Raw genomic sequence first — 26,210 nt, forward strand, 5'->3', positions numbered from 1 at the left:
GTCCATAGCTCCCCGAAAGTGGTAAGACAAGTGGATAACTTGATAGAGAAAGCATATCGCATGCTTGCCTTCATCTGTCGGGGCACTGAGTATAAAAGCCATGTTGCAGCTTTGGGCAGGCCACATTTGGAGTAATTGTGTGCAGTTCTGGTCTGCAGACTGTAGGAAGGATATAGTGGATTTGGAGAGGGTGTAAAACAGGTTTATCAGGATGTTGGATAAAAGCAAATTACTGCGGATGCTGGAATCTGAAACCAAAAGAGAAAATGCTGGAAAATCTCAGCAGGACTGGCGGCTTCTGTAAGGAGAGAAAGGAGCTGATGTTTCGAGTCTAACTGACCCTTTGTCAAAGTGCTTTGACAAAGGGTCAGTTAGACTCAAAACGTCAGCTCTTTTCCCTCCTTACAATGCCCCCAGTCCTGCTGAGATTTTCCAGCATTTTCTCTTTTGGTTACCAGGATGTTGTGTGGATTGGAGTAAATGAGCCATAAGGAGAGGTTGGTGGATTAATTGCAGGAGAGCTTCAGAAGGCTGAAGGGAAACTTGATAGAAGTATACAAAATCATGAGAGGATTGGATGGAATGAAAATATCAAATAGTAGGGCCACAGGTTGAAAGTGAAAGGGGGGCAAGATGAGAGGGAGGAGATGTGTGAGGTTGGGTGGCACGGTGGCACAGTGGTTAGCACTGCTGCCTCACAGCGCCAGAGACCCGGGTTCAATTACCACCTCAGGCGACTGACTGTGTGGAGTTTGCACGTTCTTCCCATGTCTGCGTGGGTTTCCTCCGGGTGCTCCGGTTTCCTCCCACAGTCCAAAGATGTGTGGGTCAGGTGAATTAGCCATGCTAAATTGTCCGTAGTGTTAGGTAAGGGGTAAATGTAGTGGTATGGGTGGGTTGCGCTTCGGCGGGTCGGTGTGGACTTGTTGGGCCCGAAGGGCCTGTTTCCACACTGTAAGTAATCTAATCTAATCTAATGAAAGTTCTTGTTTTTACACAGAGTAGGGTAGTGCCTGGGATATGCTGCCTGGGGAGGTGGTCAAAGCAGAGCTGAGAGCAACATTTAAGAGGCATTTAGACAGATTTGTGACCAGGCAATAGCCTAGTGGTTTGACAAATAGCCCACAAACTCAGCGAATGTCCACTACAGCAGACACTGGAATTTAAATTCCATTAAAGTAGTCTGGGATTAAGAATCTACTGATAACCATGAAACCATTATTGATTGTTGCATAAGCCCTTACTTCGATTCTCCTGCTCCTTGGATGCTGCCTGACCTGCTGCGCTTTTCCAGCAACACATTTCTAAGCTCTGATCCCCAGCATCTGCAGACCTCACTTTCTCCAAGGATGATTGTTGGTGATCATCACTCCGAGGAACTGGAGGCTGACAACCCTCTTCACCTCAGCACCGTTGATGTAGACAGTAGCGAGCTGTCCACCTTGCTTCCTGATGTCTTAGCTGTTCCCGGGTCTCAGCCTGAATGACGTCATTACATTGGGTGGCACTAAATACCCTCCTCAAATTAACCCTTTCAGACCTTTATACCCTTGCATAACCACCAGCAAGGCCGACATTTACTGTCTGTTTCTAATTGCCCTTGCAGGGAGTCGCTTGCTCAGCAATTTTGGAGAGCAGTTAAGAATCAACCACATTGCTTGAGTCTGGAGTCACGGCTAGGCCAGATCAGGTCAGGATGGCAGATTTCCCTCCCTAGAGGACATTACTGGCCACATGGTCACATCACTGACACTAGCTTTCAATTCCAGATTTATTAACTCAATTTAATTTCCACCAGCTGCCTTGTGGGATTCAAAACAGGTACACCAGAGCGTTAACAAGTGGATTCTTCATTCGGTGAAGAGTACCATTGTGTCCCACTTCCCATGAAATGCCCTCAGATTGATTCATTGCTGCTGCCCATTCCTACAGAAGACCTTGCCTATCCATCTCCCACCTCCGGCCCACTCCTGACTGGTGGGCTGATCGAAGCCGCTCGGTGGGCCAATGAGGCGTTTCTCTGTCTGAAACAGCATGCCGTCCCTGAATCAAGATGTGGCGGGAAGCTGGGAATTAGCCAGGCACCAGGGCTCCCAGCCCAATCTCCTGCTGCAAGTCAAATTGACAAGCAGCAAAGCAGTCCCTGGGCTGGACCTGGGTTGGGGGGTGGTCAGTGTATGTCCATGCACCACAGGATTGCTTCCAGCATCAGTCCGGAATGGTACTGAGATAAACTGAACGTACGCAATGTGGAAAATGATGGAGACACATTTGAACTCCTTCCCTCACCCAAATACCACTGTGACATGATAGAGTTTCCACACATTAGCATGCATCAAATTGGTCACATACCCGTGGGATGGTTTCTTGTAACTTGAGAACACTGAGTTTATTATACAGAGCCTCACTGGTCCTGTTACTGTATGGAATCAGAATCTGCAATGTGAAAATTGTGTGGAATTATAACCAACTGGTCAGACACTGCATGATGGTTACAATGTTCCACTCATATTTTGTACAAGTGCTGATTATAGTTGGCCTGATAGGGTGTTTGTCTTTCTCAACCCTTGTGAAAGGAGACTTGCTTTGAGCATTTTTGATGTAGAGTCAGAGATTTTAGTGTTATAACTCAGGAAAGGCTCCAAATTATTTGCTTTATCTCCCTGGAGGCACACAGTGTTTTACAGACTATTATATAAAAAAACAGAGGAGGCTATTCAACCCACTAGGTCTATGGTCCATTGCCCTACTCTAGCTGTCTCCTTCCTAAAGAGGGATACTGCAGGGGGATACTGCCTACCAGGGGACAATAGCAGCAGGCAGAGCAATGGCACCACAACAGGGAGGTCAGAGGGCAGAACAGTAGTCATAATAGGGGTCTCAATCGTCAGGGGCATGGCCAGGCCTTTCTGTAGAGACTTCAGGATGGTGTGTTGCCTCCCTAGGGTCAAGGATACTTCTGAGCGGGCGCAGGACATTCTCAAAATAGAGAGAGAGCAGCTCGAAGCCATGGCACACATTGGTACTCACGCCATTGGCAGCGACAGGGTGCTGCAAAGGGAATACAGAGAGTTGGGTCAGAAGTCAAAACGCAAGGTCGCTCTAGAGTTGTCACCTCGGGATTACTCCCCGTGCCATATGCCAGTGAGGCTGGGAATAGGAAGACAGTACATTTAAATATGTGGCTAAAGATATTGGTGCAGGAGGGAGAGCTTCAAGTATGTGGACAATGTCTTCCAGAGCAGGTGGGACATGTACAAGAAAGATGGAAGGTGGGACATGTACAAGGAGGATGGATGCACCTAAACTGGAGGCGTACCAACAGGGATGTCTGCTAATGTCACTCGGGAGGGATTAAACTAGTGTGGCAGGGGATAGGAATGAGAGCAGTGGGTTAACAAGTAAAATGACTGAGGAGGGGTCACAGACTAAGGCCAGTAAAGCGAAGAGGCAAAACAGACTGGGAGAGGTGACGAACACAGTGAGACTGGCAGTCTGAAGTGTACTTGTTTTAATGTGAGGACTACAAAAGGTAAGGCAGATAAACGTAAGAGTTTGGAGTAATTCATATAACAGTGATGACATAGCTATTGCAGAGACTTGGTTGAGAGAGGGACAAGACTGGCAGCTTAACATTCAGGGATGTTTACAGTGGGGGGAGGTGTAAAAGAGGTGGGAGAATTCCACAGTTGTACTGAGGTGAGGTGGGGGGACAGGGGTAGTTGGGAGGGGGGGGGGGGGGTTGGTCACCTTGGAGGCAGTATGGGTTCACCTCTGGAACAGGAAGGGGTGCAATCAGTTTGATGGGATTGCACTACAGGCCTCCCAGCAGCCAGAGGGTGAGAGAGGAACAGAGATGTCAACAGATCATGCAAAACTGTAAAACCAAAGTTGTCATGAGTGACTTTAACCTCCCAGATGTTGAATAGGGCTCGCTTAGTACCAGGAGTTTGGATGGGGGCACTTTGTTAGGTGGATCCAGCAGGGTTTCTTGAAACAATACGTAAATAGTCCAGCTAGGGAAGGGTTGAGAGCCCTGAAGAAGGGCTCCGGCCCGAAACGTCGATTCTCCTGCTCCTGGGATGCTGCCTGACCTGCTGTGCTTTTCCAGCACCACACTCTCAACAATGACCTCCAGCATCTGCGGACCTCACTGTCAACTGGGGAAGGGGCCAGACGAGGCCTGGTATTGGGGAATGATTGGTAGGTGTTTCAGAGAGGGTGCATTTTAGGAACAAGGACCGTAATACCGGAAGTTATTTACGGATAAGGATAAGCCCTCAGGTGAAAGTACTAAACCAGGGAAATGCTAACTCCAAACATTAGGCAGCAACTTGGGAATGTAGTTTGGAGGCAGATGTTTAAGGATGAATCCACATTTATCATGTGGGAATCTTACAAAGGCCAGCTGGATTGAGCTCAGAACCAGCGTGTTCCTGTGAAAGTGAAGGTTAAAGATGGCAAGATTCAGGAACCTTGGATGGCAAGAGAAATCATGAGCTTAGCCAGAAAGAAACAGGAGACAGACAGACCTGACCAAGAAAATAAAGAAAGCAAAAAAAGAACTTAGACACAGAGTTAGAAGGGCTAAAAGGGGTCATGAACTGTCCTTGGCAAATAGGATTAAGGAGAAAGTGAGGTCTGCAGATGCTGGAGATCAGAGCTGAAAATGTGTTGCTGGAAAAGCGCAGCAGGTCAGGCAGCATTCAAGGAGCAGGAGAAGGGCTTGTGCCCGAAAGGTCGAATCTCCTGCTCCTTGGATGCTGCCTGACCTGCTGCGCTTTTCCAGCAACACATTTTCAGCAAATAGGACTAAGGAAAATCCCAAGGTGTTTTGTACGGATAATGAGGAACAAGAGGATAGCTAAGGAAAGGGTCGGCTCACTCATGGACAAAAAAGGGAATTTATGCATGGAGCCAGGAGGATCAGGGTGAGGTCCTGAACAAATATTTTGCATTTGTTCACAAAGGAGGAGGACATGGTGGATGGTGGGTCAAGAAAGGGTTGTGTTGATATTTTAGGCGAACTAACAGTGTGTGGGTTCAATTCCCATCACCAGTTTGAGGCTCTCCTTCTCAACCTCTCCCCTCGCCTGAGGGGCCTGGTGGCCCTCAGGTTAAATCCCCACCCGTCGCTTCTCTCTAATAAGAGAGCCACCCGTATGGTTTGGAAAGACTACGGCAACACAACAAAAAAACGATATTTTAGGGCATGTCGATGTGAAAAAGGAGGATGTGTTGGGTGTTTTGAAAAGCTGTAAGGTAGACCAGTCCCCGGCACCTGAAGGGTCTACGCAACATGTTCAGGGAGGCAGGTGAGGAAATTGCTGAGAAGATTGCTCGTAAGAAATCTTTCATCACAGGAGAGGTCTCACAGCACTGGAGAATAGCCAACACTGTTCCTTTGTTTAAGAAGGACCACAGGGGTAACTCAGACTTTACAGGCCAGTGAGTCTTACATCAGCGGTAGGGAAATTCTGAAGAAGATTCTTATGGACAGGATTTAATCACATTTGGAAAAATATGAATTTATTCGTGATAGGCAGCAAGACTTTGTTCAGGGAAGGTCATGTCTCACAAACCTGACTGGTTTTTGAGGAAGTGACAAATGCGACTGATGAGGGCAGGGTCGTCGATGTTGTCTACATGGACTTTAGCAAGACCTTCGACAAAGTCTACCATTGTAGGCTGATACAGAAAGTGAAGTCATATGGGATCCATGGTAGTTGGTAGTTGGTAGCAGGGATCAGTGCTAGGACTCCTGTTAGAGGAGACTACAGGTGGCCCTATTAGTAGGGGCACGGTGGCACAGTGGTTAGCACTGCTGCCTCACAGTGCCAGGGACCCGGGTTCAATTCCTGCCTCAGGCAACTGTCTGTGTGGAGTTTGCACAATCTCCCTGTGTCTGTGTGGGTTTCCTCCGGGTGCTCTGGTTTCCTCCCACAATCCAGAGATGTACAGTTCAGGTGAACTGGCCATGCTAAATTGCTCATTTAACACTATGAGCACACATAGTGTTCAGGGATGTGAAGGTTAGGTACATTAGTCAGGGGAAATATAGAGGAATAGGGGAGGGTAAGGGGTCTGGGTGGGCTACTCTTCAGAGGGTCGGTGTGGACTTGTTGAGCCAAAGAGCCTGTTTCCACGCTGTAGGAATTCTAATTCTAATGCAGGAGGGAAATATACAGTAAATGGCAGAACCCCTAGATGGATCAGAGGAGCTAGGCGTACTGGTCCACAGTTCCCTGAAGTTGGAAACACAAGTGGATAAGGTGATCAAGAAGGTAGGTGACATGCTTGCCTTCGTTGGTCGGGGCAGGTGTGGAGTGCTCCTACACAAAGGAGCAACTGCCCTCCTTGGTCTGAATGAGAAGTTCAATTAAGCCGAAGGGAGGAGTTTAGGCAGCTCAGCAGCAGCTGCTGTGGGAGTGTGGCTCGGGCAGGTGAGGACCTCTCCCAACAGAGTCTACAGTGACCTGCCCATGAGTCGATGTGCCCTCTCATCCTGAAACCTGGTCCTGTGTGGGCCAACGCACTCCACACCTTCAGTGGAAGTAGGCGTGAGGAGCGTGCAGCCACAGCTCTGCGTAAACAGCGCCTCAACAGAGCATTCAAACGCTCAACCTGGAGGGGTTTGCTTTAGACCCTTCCCACTGATTCAAACCAATATAACGAACAAATGAAACCAACTTAAATTGGGCTAAACCCTTGCATCTGATATTATCGTTGTTCTTACCCTTTCACTGAAATAAGCCTCAAAATGTGCAAAAGGTATTGTAGAGATGACAGGTTAGAATCTGAGACTTGAGGGGAGATGCAGTATACAGGGTGACTTTTGATGGTGTTAAATACACTAATGAGATAGTGTATACCATCACAAGGAGCAATGCATTGCCACGTGATCTTAATCTCCCTGGTAGCACCTCGAGTTAAGTGGGAGAGACATTTGAACAGTGACCTTACCCCAGCCGACTTCTGTTACTCTCCTCTATTAAAACAACATAACCAAGAATGTATATGGCCATTGTGTTACGTACGAACTGCATTTCTATTTCACACTCTGTGGCTGAGGTGAATAAAGGATTGTGCTGGAAAAAGCACCATCTCCTTGTGGTCATCTGATCCTATATCATGTCCCAATGATGGAAACTATCTTACTTATATTTTCAAATTAACCCTTTACACTACATCGCACCGGCCACCATCTACCTCCAAAGTCTCTGACTCTACCCATTTCAATACGTCTCACTGTTTACGTTTCTTTTGTGGTAATGTTTCATCTTGTGCTTATCAGGATAATTTGCAAGAAATACCAAGGTAAAGGGAAAACATCATTTCATACTCTATGGAAAGAATGCGGTATTCTTCACGGCCAATCGGCCAACCAATCAGCACGTTCTCATGCGCTTCAAATATTGCTTTCTCTTTACTTTGACATTCTTGCCAATGGTCCTGATGAGTGAAAGACAAAAAATTTTGACAAGATGCGTCTTCCTTCACCCGTACCCATCTGTGCTACCAGACAATCCTTAACGTACATCTCCTCACCCTATGCTCTTCCACCTCAGAACCATTTGGTTCACTTTTCGAAAAGATCTAACCTGTTTTCAATGTATGCCGATGACCTTGACATCTACCCTGCTGTATTACTGGGCTGTCGCACTGACCTTTGCGACCTTGGTCTCGAACTCCATGACGGATTGCATGTCAATCTGAGCCGTGGTGGTGTTAGCGCCGAGGAGGACAGCGATATCAATCATCAGCTGCAGCAGGGCATGCCTGGACTAGAAACAGAGAGTGTCAGAGAGGACAGTTCCCAGAGCCCAAACTATATACTATGCATCAAACACTGTCAGCCTGCAAGTCACTGTGAATAGCAACACCACATTGATAATAAAGATGATTCCTTCTCCAAATAGCCATTGCCAGGTTCATGTTAGGAGTGCTGAAAACCCTCTGAAAGATTAATTTAATATGAATAAATGATCATAAACACCTCCTTCCTCTCTCTGTAACCTCCCTCAGCCTGCCCTGAACACTGGTGGCCATACCTCGAACATCTTGCCTTTAATTCCCTTCATGACCCTCTCAATCTCTTCCTTCCCATCTAAGGCACTCCTTACATTCCAACTTGTTTGATCATCTGAACAAAATAAAATCTCATGAAGTCATATCAAAGAGCAGTGGCTATATTAACAGGTCACAACAAAGGAATTCTCCCTCGCTGACTCCCCAAAGCCACCTTTGAACTGCTGCAGCCCATTGGCCGAATGGTCTGTTAGGGAGGGAGTTCCAGGATTTTGACCCAGTGACAGTGAAGGAACAGCGATACGTTTCCAAGTCAGGATGGAGCGTGGCTTGGAAGGAAACTGGCAGGGCTGGTGTTCCCATGTATCTGCCGTCCTTGTCGTTCTAGATGGAAGTGGTTGTGGGATTTGGAAGATGCTGTCTGAGGATCCTTGGTGAATTTCTGTGGTGCATCTTGTAGATAGTACACACTGATGTTTACTGTGTGCCAGTGGTAGAGACAGTGAATGTGGTACCAATCAAAGAACACAGAAGAAAGAAAATTTACAGCCCAGGAACAGGCCCTTCGGCCCTCCAAGCCTGTGCCAATCCAAATCCACTGTCTAAACCTGTCGCCCAATTTCTAAGCATCTGTATCCCTCTGCTCCCCACCTACTCCTGCATCTGTCCAGATGCATCCTAAATGAATTCCCCGTGCCTGCCTCTACCACCTCTGCCAGCAACGCACCTCCCCAGGCACCTACCACCCTCTGTGTAATGTACACTGTGTGTGTATCCCAATCCCAATCAAGTGGCTGCTTTGTCCTGGATGGTGTCAAACTTCGACTATCGTTGGAGCTGCACCCATCCAGGTAAGTGGGGAATATTCCATCAGATTCCTGACTTATGAATAGGCTTCGGAAATCAGGAGATGAGTAACGTGCCGCAGTATTCCAAGCTTTCCTCCTGCTCTTGCAGCCACTGTGTTATATGGTGAATCCAGTTCAGTTTCTGGTCAATGGTCACCCCCAAGACATTGATAGCAGAGGAATCTGTGATATCAAGGGGTGGTGATTGGAGTGTCTCTTATTGAGGTGCTACAACGTAACATCCATGTGGCATGCATGTTTAAAATTTTGCCTTTTGTCATCTCCTTAATTTACAAGCAGTTTTAACACACCCTAACTGACTTAAGACCCATCAATTATTCTCTGCATTCCAGTAGCAATGAAAAATGAGTCACCTTTTCTGCCTCAGTGCTGTTAGTCAGATAGTCTTCCTCAGACGGCAGAAACACTGACCCTTGATCCAGCTGTTTGTAAATAAAGAGAGACAGTGAATAATGTCACACCGCAGTCCCAGGCTGTTCAAACATACCACTCGCTGTTACGGCCTCCCTGATGTTGTGCGTCTGCAAAACCATTGTCGCCTTTTAAACGTGGTTTCAATGACTTCTGCAGGACTGAATGGTACTGCCATTTCGCGAGTAATGCTTTGGGTTCTAAGTCAAAATGGACCTTTGGTGATGTTCAAGTGGTGTCAACTTGCCGACCCATCCATACCCTGCTGTACAAATCCCTTTTAAATTTGGTCTTTTTGTAATGCTGCCCTGACGTGTGCAAGACAAAACGCTTCAGGGGAGGGCAGATGGGACGGGTTTAGTTTGGGATGATGTTCGGCAGGGACTGGTTGGACCGAAGGGTCTGTTTCCATGGCATACATCTTTCTACAGCAATAATCAAATCGCGCTAAAATAAATAAACACATAATCTGATTCTCAATACTACTGATTCAGAATAAATTGGCTGTTTATTAGGTGGAACACTTCCTGTGCATGTTGAGTTACAGCCTCAGTGCCAATATCAGAAATTACCTGGCAGTATTAAAGCAAACAAGTTGGAATTACACAGACTAACAATAAAGCTCTCGTTACCTATTTTTAAGTCTGTGTAGCCCTTATCCAACAGCAGATTCTTGTTTCTGGCCCCTCTTTTAGTAAATGTGAAACGGCTTCCAATCCAGTAAATTGTTTAAATAAGTAATCAGAAAAGGAGATTGTTGGTGTCTAATACAAAGAATCAATTGTGATATCTACTTTGATGGCACTGTGATAAAAACAAATTAAAAATGCTTCAGAAAAATATCACGGTCTAACGTGGGACTCGCAAAAGGGGCTGAGAGTTCCATTATGAACCAAACTGAGTTCTTTGAGCTTAGAGGCTCCTTGAGCAAAGCCTTAATTCACTGGAGCGAGTGTAAGGAGGGCTTTACCATTCATTTCAATATCTATCCAGGTCAATCCACATCCCCGTCTACATCAGTTGAGGTGAGGTGAGGACAGTCAAGGGTTTCAAGTTCCTCGGAGTGACAATTACCAATAATCTCTCATGGACCACCCAAGGATGCAGAACAATGTCTCCACTTCCTCAGGAGTGTAGGAAACTCTTATAGACTCTGGTCAATTTTAATAGATGCGCCATAGTTAGCATTCTATCTGGATGCATCACAGCTTAGTATGGCAACTGCGCTGCCCAGGACCATAAGAAACTGCAGAGAGCTGTGAACACAGCCCAGACCATCACGCAGATCATCCTTCCATCCAATGACGCCACCTTCACTTCCTGCTGCCTCAGGAAGTTAGTCAGCATCATCAGTGACCCCTCCCACCCTGGTGAGAATTGCCTCCAACCTCTTCTGTCAGGCAGAAGATACAAAAGCTTAAGCACATGTACCACCAAGTTCAAGAGAAGCTCCTTCCCCGGTGATATTAAACTTCTGAATGGACCTCTCAAATTTTAAATCCAGTATAGATCTTGCTTTGCATGCATCTTCTTTGCATATTCCTCGCTCTGTTCAATCACTGTCTGATCTGCCTGTACTGCACGCAAAATAAAACTTTTCACTGTCAAGGTCAAAGCCCTTTGTCACCAACTCAACGCCTATCAGGGCCAGTTACTGTGCGGGCTGGAATGTTCACACACAATTCCCAACCCCTTTCCATTTGTCAGCAGTTGTGGGCAGCACGGTGACACAGTGGTTAGCACTGTTGCCTCACAGCGCCTAAGACCCGGGTTCAATTCCCGACTCAGGCGACAGACTGTGTGGAGTTTGCACGTTCTCCCCGTGTCTGCGTGGGTTTCCTCCGGGTGCTCCGGTTTCCTCCCACACTCCAAAGATGTGCTAAATTGCCCGTAGTGTTAGGTAAGGGGTAAATGTAGGGGTATGGGTGGGTTGCGCTTCGGCGGGTCGGTGTGGACTTGTTGGGCCGAAGGGCCTGTTTCCACACTGTAAGTAATCTAATCTAAACACTGGCCAGGATCCCAAGAATAACTCAACTCCACCTCTTTCTGAAGTCAGCAGTCAAAGGTTATTTCAACAAAAGGGAGACCCTCTGCTTCACCAGTCCCAAATCTAAACGTGGCACGCCACTGTGGAAGAGGGCATAGGGCGAAGTGCCCCATTCCGGAGGCATTTTGCAGTGAAGATCATTTCCTGAAGAGAGAGGTGGGGCAGGGGAGGGGAGGGAGGGAGAAAGAGGCAGAGAGATAGAGAGTGAGGGTGAGTGTGAAAGAATGAGTATGAGAGAGGCAGAGAGAGAGAGAGAGACAGTGAGAGAATGTGTATGAGAGGCAGAGAGAGAGAGCGAGAGAGACAGAGAGTGTGAGAGCAGGAGTGAGAGTGGGTATGTGCGAGAGTGAGAGAAAGTGAAAAATCTTGGATGGATTGAAGGATCTTTAAAGGCTGGTTAACGTAGGAAAACAGGTTGTGGGGAATGACTGTGACTGTGACAGTGTCTATCTCTCTCTCTCTCTCTCTCGGATAATTATTGTCATTTGTGGTGTTCAATGGTTTTATTGACACTGTGTTCTATTTTGTTAGTCTGTTGACTGATCTATGTTCACTGTTCTCGATTGCTTAAGCCTGGGAGAGGCCTGCGAGAGAAACGTAAACAGACTTTCTGAGGAAGTCCTGAAAAGTCAGAGCTGTGGAGCAATATTTCAAACCAGAAGAGTTATTGTAAAGTACTGTACGTATAACAATTGTAGATTTATGACTAGTGTTCCCTTAGCATTGGTTTGAGGTAAATTAGATTGACGTAAAATACACGAACAAACTGGCACTTCCACTGACCTTGAGGATGTACTCGTTGGAGTTTTTGTCATCAGTTCCAACAAAAAATTGAATGAAAATACCGCTGTTGTATTTTCCACGGAGGAAAGCTAACATCTCCAACAGGTTGAAGTCCTCCTCCCTCCAGGTACCCTCAGGCCCATTGTTGGTCTCGAGCACAGGCCAGTGTAAATGGGGCTGCTTCAGAAACTTTAGCAAGGGTTTGGAATCTTCCCGATCGATAGCACCTAACCACAGAGCCAAAGAGAGAATGGTGGATGGTGGTGGTGAAGGGGTGAGCTCACCCACACACACAGGTCGCTGACGGGATTTACAGCAGACCTGGACCCACCCTGCACCCCTACCCAGTCACACCCCTTTCCTCCACACCCCCACTCCCTCAGTCCCCCACTCCACACCCACCAACCCCTCCTGCAGCACCACCCCCCCCCCCCAACCCAACACACCTAATCCCCCACACAGGCACGCGCACTGCCACACACCTTCCCCCATAATACCTTCACACCCGATCCTGCACAGGCATGGGGAGAGCGTGCAACCCTCCCGCAGACAGTCACCCATGGGTGGAATCGAACCTGGGTCCCTGGTGCTGTGAGGCAGGAGTGCTAACCGCTGAACCACCTTTATTTTGTCATGGGCATGTGGGTGTTGCCAACATTAGTTACAGTTCCCTAATTACTCTTGAACTGAGTGGCCTGCATGTCAGGGCTTCGTTGGGGGCAGTTAACCTCACTTAGGTCTGGGCTCACGTATCGGCTAGACCAGGTGAAAATGGCTGACTTCTCTTCCAGAGAGCTTCACACCCATTGATGCTGCTCACCATGACTGAGAATGGCTTCTTCGATCACAGATTCATTTACTGAGGTGTACATTCCATTGGTGGAATGGGAACCAGTGTTAAAGAATAATACACTGGATCACAGCAACTGTGTGATTACCATGACACCACCATCTCCCTACTCTGTGTCAGTTATATCATGGTGATTTACCCTGTCCCAAAAGCCATTAAAGATTATACGTTTAGATCAAACTAAGGTCACAGTGTGAATATCTGAACACAAATACTTGAAGCATCCAATGTGAGGATTTAACATAAGTACTGTAAATAGCCACACACTGGTGTAGCCAAGGCCAAAGGCTCTTCCGGGGACAAATTGTACACCTTGGCCAGTTCTGTACCAATGGTGCTGAGGTGGAGATGATTGAAAGCTTCAAGTTCCCCTGAGTGAATATCACTAACACTTTGTTCTGGTCCATCCACCTCAACATTACAGTCAAGAAAGCACATCAACGCCTCCACGTCCTCAGAAGACTAAGGAAATTCAGCATGTTCACATGGACTTTTGCCAACTTTTATAGATTCACCACAGTAACCTCTCTGTCCAAGACATTACAGAGAATTGTGAACACAGCGTTGATGTGCTTTCTTGACTGTAATGTTGAGGTGGATGGACCAGAACAAAGTGTTAGTGATACTTAGTCCGGGGGAACTTGAAGCTTTCAATCATCTCCACCTCAGCACCATTGGTACAGAACTGGCCAAGGTGTACAATTTGTCCCCGGAAGAGCCTTTAGCCTTGGCTACACCAATGTGTGGCCACCATAAAACCAACCTTCCATCCACTGACTCCATCTACACTTCCTGCTGACTCAGGAAAGCAGCCAACATCATCGAAGACCATCCCCACCCCTTCCAACTTCTTCCATCGGGCAGAAGGGACAAAAGTTTGAAAATCCTGCACCAGATTTAAGAACAGCTTCTTCCCTGCTGTTATCAGGCTCCTGAAGAAGGGCTCATGCCCGAAACGTCGACTCTCTTGCTCCTTGGATGCTGCCTGACCTGCTGCACTTTTCCAGCAACACATTTTCAGCTCTGATCTCCAGCATCTGCAGTCCTCACTTTCTCCTGTTACCCCGATGAACTTTTGTCAGGTATGACTTAGGATAACATGCAAAATAATACTTTTCACTGTATCTCGGTATGTAACGACAATAAATCAAATCAAACAAAAGTACTCACTCTCATTCATGCATGACTGATAAAGCAGTTTTGCCTTCTGCACCACTTCAATTTCCTTTTCTTCATCAGTTGGGATTTCCAATAGCTCTACAGGAAGACAGGGATGGATCATTCACAAGAATAAGGGATGACAAAGTATTGCTTTAGATCGAACATTCCTGGTTTCCTGAGATATATTGATACAGGGAAGACCCTTACTTCTCCTTCACTGCCCTGACAATAGCTGTATAGCTGCTGAAGCCCACTGAAAAGCACCTAACATGAGGCACATATCTGCTGCAGGATGCTTAGTCTCAGCTCAGCCATTGTCTCACTGCGCGGCATCACACACTCGTGGGGCTGAATGGCCCATCCTGATATGAGAGAGCTGAGAAACAGAGGATCGTGGATCTAGATGAGAGAAGGTCAGTTCCATGTAGGTGAATGGACGGTACAAGTGGAGGTAAACGGATATGATCTTATGATCATTACAGGAACACTGTTACAATGAGAACAAAACTGGGAATTTAACATCCAAGGATATTTGACCTTGCAGAAAGGCAGGAGGAAGGAAAAGGTGGTGAGGCAGCATTGTTAATAAGAGATGAAATGAGGACAATTGTGAGAGATGATTTAGACTTCATGTGGGAAAGAAGACACCAATAGGAACAGGGTATAGATCACCCCCAAACAATAGCCACATTGTAGAAAGGGCTATCAATCAACAAATGTTAGGAGCTTGTAAAAAGAAGGGAGCAATAATAAGGGTGACTTTAATTTTCATGTTGATTAGGTCAGTCAAGTTGGAAAAGGTAGGCATGACAATGAATTCATCTTTCGTAAGAATGGTTTGCATGTCATGAAGTCATCCAGGAGCAGGCATTCCTGGACATGGTAAAGGGTAATGTTGTGTCACCACCAGGCCACAGGGTGGGGATTTAACCTGAGGGCCACCAGCTCCCTCAGGCAAGGGGAGAGGTTGAGAAGGAGAGTCTTTCATGGTAACCTCAAACTGGTGATGGGAATTGAACCCACACACCGTTGGTATTACAATGGGCAATGAGGCAGGTTTAATAAAGTCAGAGCAAAAGATCCTCAAGGCAGTAGTGATCATAACAAGATAGAATTTAATATTCAGTTTAAGCGTGAGGAACTTGGGTTGAAAACAATTGTGCTTAACTTAAATAAAGGGAATTACAATGAAATGAGGATAGAATTAGCTAAAGTGGATTTTGGGGGGGGGGGGGGGGGGGGGGGGCGGTTAGATGAGCAGGAAAGACCGAAAGCAAGCAGTGGCGGGCATTTGAGGAGCTAAGCCATGACTTTGAGCAAATATACATTCCAGAGAGGAGGAAAGATTCTGGGAGAAGGAAATCCCAAGCATGGTTAGCCAAGGACATTAATAGGAGGAATAAGTTGAAAGAAAAACCATATAAAGTGGTCAAAGTCAGTGATAACACAAAGACTGAGATAAATTCAACAAAAGACAACTAATCAAATAATAAAGACAAAGAAAAAAACATTGAGGGCAAACTAGTGAGGAATATAAAAACTGACAATAAGAACGTCTTTAAATATATAAAATGGAAGACAGAGGTCAAAGTGAACATGGATCCCTTAGAAAATGAATCTGGGGTAACAGTTTTGGGGATCTGTGGTGGCTGGGAACGTGGGGCTGTGGGGAGAGAAGGCCACCTCAGGGAGACTCCCTTCCTGTCGGCCTGGTCTGTACCCTCCTGAGCCAGGCCCTTGTCCATCCCTGTTATTTTCAGCAGGTATTCAGCGCTGAGGGGAAGGCAGCAAAAGCGTTAAGTGACTCTGAGCTTTGTGGAGGAACGTTCAAGAGCACAGCACTGTATTTTGAAGTGGCACGGTGGTTAGCACTGCTGCCTCACAGCGCCAGGGTCCCAGGTTCTATTCCAGCCCCAGGCGACTGTCTGTGTGGAGTTTGCACATTCTCCCCGTGTCTGCGTGGGTTTCCTCCGGGTGCTCCGGTTTCTTCCCACAATCCAAAGATGTGCAGGGCAGGTGAATTGGCCATGCTAAATTGCTCATCGTGGCAAGTGCATTAATCAGAGTGAAACGGGTCTGGGTGGATTACTCTTCGGAGGGTCGGTGTGGACTGGTTGGGCCGAAGGGCCTGTCCCCACACTGTAGGGAATCTAATCTAATCAGAGCCATGAAATAACAGAGGAGTTGATCAGATATTTTGCAGCAGTCTAATATCTCATTCGTTCTAAAGAATATGGGGGAGGAATGAAGGACCATAACTATCGCCAGAGAAGTAACATTAGACAAACTCATGGAGTGAAAGGTCAATGAGTCCCCTGGTCCTGATGGCTTCCATCCTCGGCTCCTATAAGAAGTAGTTACCGAGGCAGTGGACTCATTGGTTGTAATTTTGTAAAAATTCTAGGAATGATTGAAGGATTAGAAAACTGCTAATGTGACAAATCCTATTTAAAAAGGAAAGGTGGCAACATGCAGGTTACTATGGGTCAATTAGTCTAACATCCATTGTTGGAATGAATTGCTAAGGAACTAACAGCAGAACACTTGGAAAAAGCACAACCTAAAGAAGCAGAGTCAGCGTGGTTTTATGACAGGGAATTCGCTTCTGTCTAACTTAGAGATTTTCAAGGGAATTTCAACCTGCGTATTTGTGGTAGGTGTGCTGTATTTGGGTGTCCAGGGATGTTCAACAAGGCACCTCACAAAAGGTGAACTCCGAAGATAATAGCCCACGGTGTGGGAGGTAGCATATTGACATGGAAGAGAATTGGTTAATGAACAGGAATCAGCGAATGGGGAATAAGGTTGGTGACATGTGACCAAGGGTTCCAAAGGGATCAGTGCTAGGTCTGCAACTGTTTACAAGATACATGAATGACTTGGAGGAAGGAAGCAAATGGATTGTAGGCAAATTTGCCAACAGCAACAAAAAAAAGGTGGAAAAGCAGAATGAGAGGGGGATATTGCGAGGTTAAATAAATGGGGTAAGAGTTGACAAATGAAGTATAATGGGGGAGAATGTGAAGTTGCTCATTTTGGAAGGGTGAACCAAAGAACAGGGGATTATTTAAATGGAGAGAAACAGCAGGAAGCTGCAACACAAAGGGGGTATTGTGCACAAGACACAGAAAGCTAGCACACTGCAGCAGGCAATCAGGATGGCAGTGGGAATGTTGCCCCTTATTTCAAGGCTGTTGGAGTATTAGAGGAAGTCTTATCACAACTGTATAACGGTTTGGTGAGACCACATCAGAAGCACTGTCAGCAGTTTTAGTCCCCTTATTAATGGAAAGATATCATTTCACTGGAGGCGGTTCAGAGTAGACTCACTGAGATGATCCCCGGGCTGAAGAGAGATTGTCTTGTGAGTGAAAGCGAAACAGGTTGGGATTCTACTCGCTGAAGGTTAGAAGAACGAGAGGAAACCTCACTGAGGCGTACAGGATTCGTAAGGAGCTTGACAAGGTAAACGTTGTGAGGAGGTTTCCCCTCATGGCAGGGTCTAGGACCAGAGGGCACGGTCTCCGAATAAAGGGGCGCCAATTTAAGACTGGGATGAGGAAGAGTTTCTTCATTCAGAGGGTTGAGTGTCTTTGGAAAGCCTTTCCACAGAGAGCTGTGGGGGCAGAGTCCTTGTATCTATTTAGGGCTAAGATAGATAGAATTTTGATCAAGGATGATGGAAAAGAACAGGAAGGTGGACAAGAGGAATGTCAGCTCATCCGTGATCCTATTGATCAACGGAGTAGGCTTGAGGGGGCTGAATCGCTACTCCTGATCCTATTCCTTGATGCTCCCAACCACATAGTCCCGGTGTCATGCATTTAGGAAAGCGACTGACAGGTTACAATATGTAGAAATTCTAGTTTAAGGCTTGGTCATCCATCTGACACTCTGTGTCCCCTATCCTGTTAAGAATGGGAAACGTTAAGAACGTAACTACAGAAGTGAATTATAAAACCAAGCCGGCTTTCATTATCACGTTCCATCATTCCAAAAAAGAGGTGCTGCACCATGTTTGTGATTTAACCAATGCCACCAAGATAGGGTTGGAGTTATGAGCAGGTGCGCAGGGAGAATAGACCCACCCTTTCCTCCTGACTAAAACCACGATGGCTCTTGCAGAAGATTGTGTGCATCCATTCTGGTTGCTATCTATTTCCTCAGCCACATATGGTTTAAAGATGAGGGCAGCCGGACGAGCATGACCCGCTCCAAACTGTCACAGACTCCCTCGGCTAAGTTAAAAATCACACAACACCAGGTTATAGTCCAACAGGTTTAATTGGAAGCACTAGCTTTCGGAGCGTCACTCTTTCATCAGGTGATCCCTATCCCGTCACCTGATGAAGGAGCGTCACTCCGAAAGCTAGTGCTTCCAATTAAACCTGTTGGACTATAACCTGGTGTTGTGTGATTTTTAACTTAGTCCACCCCAGTCCAACACCGGCATCTCCAAATCCTCCCTCGGCTAAAGCAGGCTTTTCACGCGACCTGGTTCAGACGGGGGAGCGCCACTTTGTCTCTGCAACATGGGTGAACTCTGAGCTGCTGGGCTTGCTGGTTCAGTCAGGAGATAAGACGTCAGTTCAACCTCTCTCTCTGACCTCTCTCCCGCACCACCGGCACAGGCCCAGCTCAACAGTTGCACCTTAGGGACACGTCATCAAGGCTTAATGTGCCTCCTGCAGCTCATCTTCACACCAACACGCCCAAGGATCAAAGACAAGTCAAGTGAGTGGATAAACAAACGGTGCATGCAGTACAATGCAGATAAGTGTGAGGTTATCCACTTTGGTAGCTAAAACAGCAAAGTGGATGATCTGAATGGTGATAGATTGGGGAAGGGGGAGACGTAATGAGACCTGTACTGGACCTTGTGCACCAGTCACTGATAGTAAGCATGCAGGTGGAGCAGGCGGTGACGAAAGTAGATAGTGTGTTGGCCTTCATGGGTGGAAGGTTTCGAGCACTGGAGCAAGGGTATCTTGCTGCAATTGTGCAGGGTGACACTACACCTGGAGTACTATGTGCAGTTGGGACTCTTCACCTGAGGACGGGTGTTCAGGTGATGGAGGGCGTGAAACACAGGTTTCCCAACTGATTCCTGCGACGACAAGACTGACATAAGAAGAGAGACTGAGTCGGTTAGGATGATATTCACCACAGTCTCGAAGAATGAAGGGAGGGATCTCACAGAAACCTATAAAATTCCAACAGGACTGGACAGGATAATCACGGGGAGGATGTTCCAGATGAGCAGGGAATCCAAAACCAGGGATAACAGTCCAAGGATACGGAACAGGCCATTGAGGACTGAGATAAGGAAACACTTCTTCACCCACAGAGTGGTCAGCCTCTGGAATTCACGACCACAGAGAGTGGTTGAGGTCAAAACATTGAGTATTTTCACAAAGCAATTAGATGCAGTTCTGAGCGCTAAAGGGATCAAAAGCAAAAGCGAGACTGAAGGGTCTGTTTCCATGCTGCACATTTCTGACTCTATGAACGGACTCTGACTCTATGAGACTGGGATACTGAGTTGGATGGTCAGCCATGATCATATGGAATGGCAGAGCAGGCTCAAAGGGGCTGAATGGCCTACTGCTGCTTATATTTCCTCTGTTTCTATTGAAAGAGAAATTCTCAGCAATGCCTCACACTGTCAGAACAGCGCATCACTTCAGAGTTCAGGGAGGACTTGGAGACGGGGAGTACATGAAGTCAGTGCTTGAAGAAAATCAGGCAACTTAACTTCAGGGTCTTTAGTCAATATTTATATCTCGATTAACGTCCCTGAGACCAGATTAATGTGGTCACTGTCACAGTACTGCTTGTTGGAGCTTGCTGCACACCAATTATTTTCTGTCTCACAGCAGTAACTGCACTGAAAGTTCTGTCATGTTAAAAAAGCACTTTGAGATGAGAGACACAATGTAAACGCAAGTCTTTCTTTCATTTCCTGACTCATCGGGTTATTGACAGGAGAAACATTCCCACTTTGCTGCCAGCTATGTCCATTTCTCAGCTAGAAGTCCGAACCGAGAGCCAAGTGATGCTCGTGAATCCCAGAAACCCAACACAGTGAACTCCCTCCAACACAGATGAATCAAATGAGCAGAGCTGTATTCATCAGAACTGCAGCCAGCGTGTTCCAGATTTTCACAAACGTGGCATTCAAATACAGTAGCAACACGTTTTGTTGATGTTGTGCATGGTCCTGTGCCAACCGCGACAGAGTTGTATAAGGAGACAGTGCAGAGGTGGGTACGCACTATCTGTGGCTGGCACAGTTGGCTGATCAATTGCCTTAAGACAATAAGACATAGGAGCAGGAAATAGGCCATTCGGCCCATTGAGGTCTGCTCCGCCCTTCAGTCATGGCTGACAAATTTCTCCACCCCATTCTGCTGCTTTCTCCCTGTAACCCTTAATCCCTTTGACATTCAAGGACCTAGCTATCGCAGTCTTACATATACTCAATGATCCGGCCTCCACAGCCTTCTGTGGTATTGAGTTCCATAGGTTCACTACTCTGGCTGAAGAAGTTTCTCCTTATCTCCATTCTAAAAGGTCTTCCCTTTACTCTAAGGTTGCGCCCTTGGGTCATAGTCTGTCTGACCAATGGAAACATCTTCCCAACATCCACTCTGTCCATGCCGTTGAGTATTCTGTATGTTTCAATTAGATTCCCCCCCGCCCACCGCATCCTTCTAAACTCCATCGAATATAAATCCAGATTCCTCAAATGTTCCTCATATGTTACGTTTTCATTCCTGGGACCATTCTAGTGAACCTCCTCTGAACACACTCCATGGCCAGTACATCCTTCCTGAGATATGGGGCCCAACATTATGCACACAATACTCCAAATATGGTCTGACCATAGCCTTACAGAGCCTCAGAAGTATATCCTGCTTTTATATTCAAGTCCTCTCAAACTAAATGCCATCCTAACCATTTGCCTTCCTAACTACTGACTGAACCTGCAACTTTACCATGAAAGAATCCTGGACTACAACTCCCAAGTCTCTTTGCACATCAGATGGAGTTTTCTCTCCATTGAGACAATAGTCCATCCTCTATTCTTCCTCCCAAAGTGCATGACCTCACACTTTCCCATGGTACTCTATCTGCCACTCCTTGAACCCACTCACCTAACCTCTCCAAATCCTTCTGCAGCCTACATGAATCCTCAATGCTACCTGTCCCTCTATCTATCTTTGTATTGTCTACACACCTAGTCAGAATCCCCTCAGTTCCTTCATCCAGATCATTACTGTATAATGTGAAAGGTTGTGGTCCCAACACTGAGCCTTGCAGAACACCACTTGTCACCAGTTGCCATCCTGAGAAGGACCCTTTTATCCCCACTCTCTGCCAGACAGCCAGGCATCTAACCATGCTAGCACCTTGCCTCTGACACCATGGGCCCTTATCTTACTCAGTAGCCTCCTGTGTAGCATCTTGGCAAAGGCCTTCTTGAAGTCCAGCTGGATAACATCCATTGGCTCTCCTTGCCCTAACCTGCTTATTATTTCCTCAAAGAATTCCAGCAGATTTGTCAGGCATGACCTCCCCTTGATGAGACCATGCTGACTTTGCCCGATTTTACCCTACACTTCCAAGTACAGAACAACCTCAGTTATCCGTATGTCAATTATCTGAACATTCGGATTATCCAAACAAGATCTCAAGGTCCCATAAAAACGTTGTCCGCTATCTGAACAATCAGTTATCCATAGAAAATACTCCCCGGCCATCCCATTTGGATAATTGAGGTTGTTCTCTATTCATAAATTTCATCCATCACAATGGATTCCAGGATCTCACCCACTACGGGGGTTAGACTAATCGGCCTATAATTTTCCATCTTTTGCATTAGGGGTGTCACATTAGCAATTTTCCAGTCCTCTGGGACTTTCTCTGACTCTAGCGAATCCTCAAAAGATCATCACTAACGTCTTCACCTTCGAACTATCCCTTAGTACTCTGGGGTGCAGTCCATCTGGTCCAGGTGACTAATCCACCTCCAGCCCATTCAGTTTTTCTAGCACCTTCTCCTTGGTGATGGTCACCATACACAGCTCTGCCAACCTCACTTTCTTGGCTGTTTTGGGATATTACTCATGTCTTCCACCGTGAAGTTTGACACAAAGTCATTATTCAGTTCCTCAGCCATTTCCTTGTTCCCCACTATTATCTCTCCAGCCTCATTCTCTAGGAGCTCAGGGTCCACTTTTGCCTCTCTTTTCCACTTTATGTATCTAAAGAAACTCTTACAGCCTTCCTTTATATTACTGACTACCTTACCCTCATTTTTAATCTTCTTCCTCATTTTTTCTTGTTGCTCTCTGTTGGTCTTTGTAAGCTTCCCAATCCTCTGATTTCCCACTGCCCTTCCCCACATTATATGCTTTCCCTTTTGTTTTTATGCTATCCCTGACTACCCTAGTCAGCCATCGTTACCTCATCCTCCCAGTAACATGTCTCTTTTCCCTCGGGATGAATCTATGCCATGTCTCTTGAATTACTCTCAGAAACCCCTGCCATTGCTGTTCCACTGTCTTTCCTGCACGGCTCCTCTCCCAGTCAATTCTACCCAGCTCCTCCCTCATGCCTCTGTAGTTGACTATATTCAGCTATAATACCGTCACCCCTGATTCTATCTTCTCCCTCACAAACTGCAGAGTAAATTCAATCATATTATAATCACCAATTCCTCAGAGTTCCATCACCTTAAACTCCCCCATCATTGAACAACACTCAATCCAGTATTGCCTGTTCCCTAGTGAGCTCCACCAAAGCTGCTCCAAAAAGCCATCTCACAGACATTCCACAAATTCCCTTCTTTCCAATCCATGACCAACCTGATTTCCCAGTCCACTTACACATTGAAGACCCCCATGATCACTGTAACTTTGCCTTTCCTACAGTTTTTCAATTTCCTGGTGTATCTTGCGCCCCAGCTCCTGACTACTGTTTGGAGGCCTCTGCATAACTCCAACTACAGTTTTTTCATTTTAGTCCTATTGATTTAATTTTGTTTCTTACCGATAAGGCAACCCCACCCCCTCTGCCCACCTGCCTATCTTTTTGACAGGATGTATATCCTTGGATATTCAGCTCCCAGCCCTGATCCCCTTACAGCCATGTCTCTGTGATGCCCACCACATCGTACCTACCAATTTCAATCTGTGCCACAAGCTCATTACCTTGTTCCTTATACAGTGTGTATTCAGATATAACACCTTCAGTCCCCCTTCTCATTGCCATCCATTTGTCCAGTGTGTTTGAAGTTTGATTGCTGACCCTTTCCATACACGCTGTATTTGTGTCTGTGCTGCATTCTTAACCTCCTCCTCGAAATCGGGTTTCAAACTTCCCTGATAACTCAACCCTGACTCTCACTGTTTAGTTTAAAGCCCTGCCTACAGCCCCCGGTTATACGATTCGCTAGGACTCTTGCCCCAGCACTGTTCAGGTGGAGACCGTCCCATCAGAACAGATCCCTCCTTCCCAAATACTGGTGCCAGTGTTCCATAAAGTCACACCCATTTCTCCCACACCAATCTTTCAGCCATTTACCTGCTTAACCTTATTGGCTCATAGCTCGCGTAGTAATCCAGAGATTATTACATTGTTGGTTCTGCTTTTTAACTTAGCTCCGAGCTGTTTATACTCATTCAGCAGAACTTCTGCCTTAGTTTTATCGATGTCATTGGTACCTATGTGGACCACGACCAGTGGAACTCTATCCTCCCACTCTAAGTTGCTCTGCAGCCCAGATGAGAGGGGGATCATGCCATAGACTGAGCGTTGGGCACACCGAAGTCCACACATCAGCTGGGCAAAGTGCCCTCCTGCTGTGCCAATCTATCCAAGCCTGCTTTGTTTAGCTTGGGATCCAGCAATCACGTTTGAGCTCAAATCCTTCTCGCTGAGCCATGCCATCTTTTCTATTCATTCATAGGATGTGGGCACCGCTGGCCAGGTCACCATTTATTGGCCGTCCCTAAATGCCCAGAGGGCACAGCAAGTAAAAGACATTGAACGGAAAACCAGATTCCACAGTCACAATGAGAGAACTCAGCCATTAAAAACGACTCAGTAATCTAAGCTCTGTGTTCCAACTACTCTGCCATCATTACACATTAGATAGAAAGAATAGGGACTGTAAACTCAGCTTTGGGACATAGGATCAGGAAGAGCCCCTTCTGCCCTTTAACCTGTTCTACCCATTCTTTAGAAAATGGCTGATTTGCATCATAATTCCAAGTACTTTCCATTTACCTTGCCCAGTGCAAACAAACCAATCTCACTTTGGAGTGTTTCAGTTAATCTGGGGCTTCAAACATTTTTCTTTTGGATTCCAGATTTCTAAAAGAAGTCATTGCAGAGAAAGTGCACAAGCTTGACTGCCAACGTTTCCTAGATTCTGGAATGTTCCATGCTAGTTAGAAGTTAGCAAATGTACAACTGCCTTGAAGTAAAACAGAGAGAGAGAGAAAACACAGCATTACAGGCCAGTTAGCCCGAAATCAGTCATTGGGAAAACGCGAGGGAGTCTTCATAAAGCCTTTGGAAAATCATTGGATAATCAGGCAAAGTCACCACAGTTTTAGAAAGATAAATCATGCTTTACAAAGTTTTTTTTTAGGGATGTAACTAGCAGGGTGGACTAAAGGGAACCAGAAGATTGTCATACAGCACAAAAACAGATACTTGGATCCAACCTGAATCCCAAACTGAACTAGTCACTGCCTGCACTTGGCCCATACCCCTCCAAACATTCATTATTCATGAATTTATCCAAATGTCTTTCAAACATTATAACTATACCCACATCCACCACTTCCTCTGGCAGTTCACTCCACACACGGAGCACTCCCTGTGTAAAAGAATTATCCCCATGTCCTTTTCAAAATTTCCTCTTCTCACCTTAAAAATATGCCCCTTGGTTTTGAATTCCCCACCCTCAGGAAAGGAAACCTGCCATTCACCTGCTCCTCAAGATTTTATAAACCTCGATAAGGTCATCCCCCAACCTCCTACGCCCCAATGAAATAAGTCCCAGCCGACCCGATCTATTTTTATATCTCAAACTCTCCATTCCCAGCAACATCTGGTCAATCTGATCTGAGGCCTCTTCGGTTTAATAATATCCTTCCAATACCAGGGCAACCAGAACTCCACACAATACTCCAGATGAGGCCTCACCGAGATCCTGTACAACCTCAACATGACATCCCAACTCCTGTACTCAAAGGTCTGACCAATGAAGGCAATGTGCTAAATGCCTTCTTAACCAACCTGTCTAAATGTGATGCAAATGTCAAAGAATTATGTACTGGAACTGGTAGGTGTCAAAATTCTACAACACACTACTCAGGACATTCAATAAAATGGCATACCAAAGCTTACTGGGCAAGACGAGGGCTCACCACGTTGCAGCAATATTTTCTCTATAGGTTGATTAATCGACAGGAAACAGACAGCAGATGTATACAAGCCATTTTCAGGCTGTGATTAATGGAGTGCCACAAGGATCAATGCTGTACCCCTCAGCCCGTTACAATCTATAGTCATGAGGCAGAGGAGGAGACAGATAGCAATGTCAAAATTGGTCCCGACATCGGCAATGCCACACTGCAGACCTGCTCATTTATCAGACGGCCATTTGTGGGATCTTTCTGTGCACAAATAACTCAGCCTTGCAGAAGCAGCAGGGCCTGCGCCTCGTCAATCACCCCACCCCACCCCCCTGGCCGCTGAGGTTGTGAATGGCTCCACCAAAACACTAGCCCCTCCTTCGAAAAGTGGAATGATAATGCCAACCACATCACTCTGTGCCTGCGTTTCCAAAGTACCTCGCAGTTTGATGTTGACGCTTTGCCGAACCCACGAGTATGTCCCGTAGCTTGAGTAGTCTTCAGGGATCGGGTTCTCCTTTATCCACTGTCCGCAAGCAAACTCAAAGAAGTTCTCACACGGATCTGCTGACCAGTTGATTTTCTTGAACATGTGAACACCTGCAAGGAGGAATGATGGCGTGTCAACG

The 26,210-nt window shown here is 46.3% G+C and overlaps 1 protein-coding gene across 1 annotated transcript in view; it reads right to left on the reverse strand.

Moving 5' to 3' along the window:
* phex (phosphate regulating endopeptidase homolog, X-linked) overlaps positions 1 to 26,210 on the reverse strand; it is a 116,691-nt gene that overhangs the window by 54,385 nt on the left and 36,096 nt on the right. Inside the window, exons 3-8 of the mRNA XM_060833308.1 lie at positions 26,020 to 26,181; positions 14,159 to 14,245; positions 12,139 to 12,365; positions 9,251 to 9,319; positions 7,668 to 7,784; positions 2,353 to 2,436 (exon numbers count right to left, since the gene is read on the reverse strand). Of these exons, the coding sequence (XP_060689291.1) occupies positions 2,353 to 2,436; positions 7,668 to 7,784; positions 9,251 to 9,319; positions 12,139 to 12,365; positions 14,159 to 14,245; positions 26,020 to 26,181 (746 nt within the window). The remainder of the gene's footprint in view (positions 1 to 2,352; positions 2,437 to 7,667; positions 7,785 to 9,250; positions 9,320 to 12,138; positions 12,366 to 14,158; positions 14,246 to 26,019; positions 26,182 to 26,210) is intronic.

Source organism: Hemiscyllium ocellatum, chromosome 12 (assembly GCF_020745735.1).
Source record: "Hemiscyllium ocellatum isolate sHemOce1 chromosome 12, sHemOce1.pat.X.cur, whole genome shotgun sequence".
NCBI classification, from domain to species: domain Eukaryota; kingdom Metazoa; phylum Chordata; class Chondrichthyes; order Orectolobiformes; family Hemiscylliidae; genus Hemiscyllium; species Hemiscyllium ocellatum.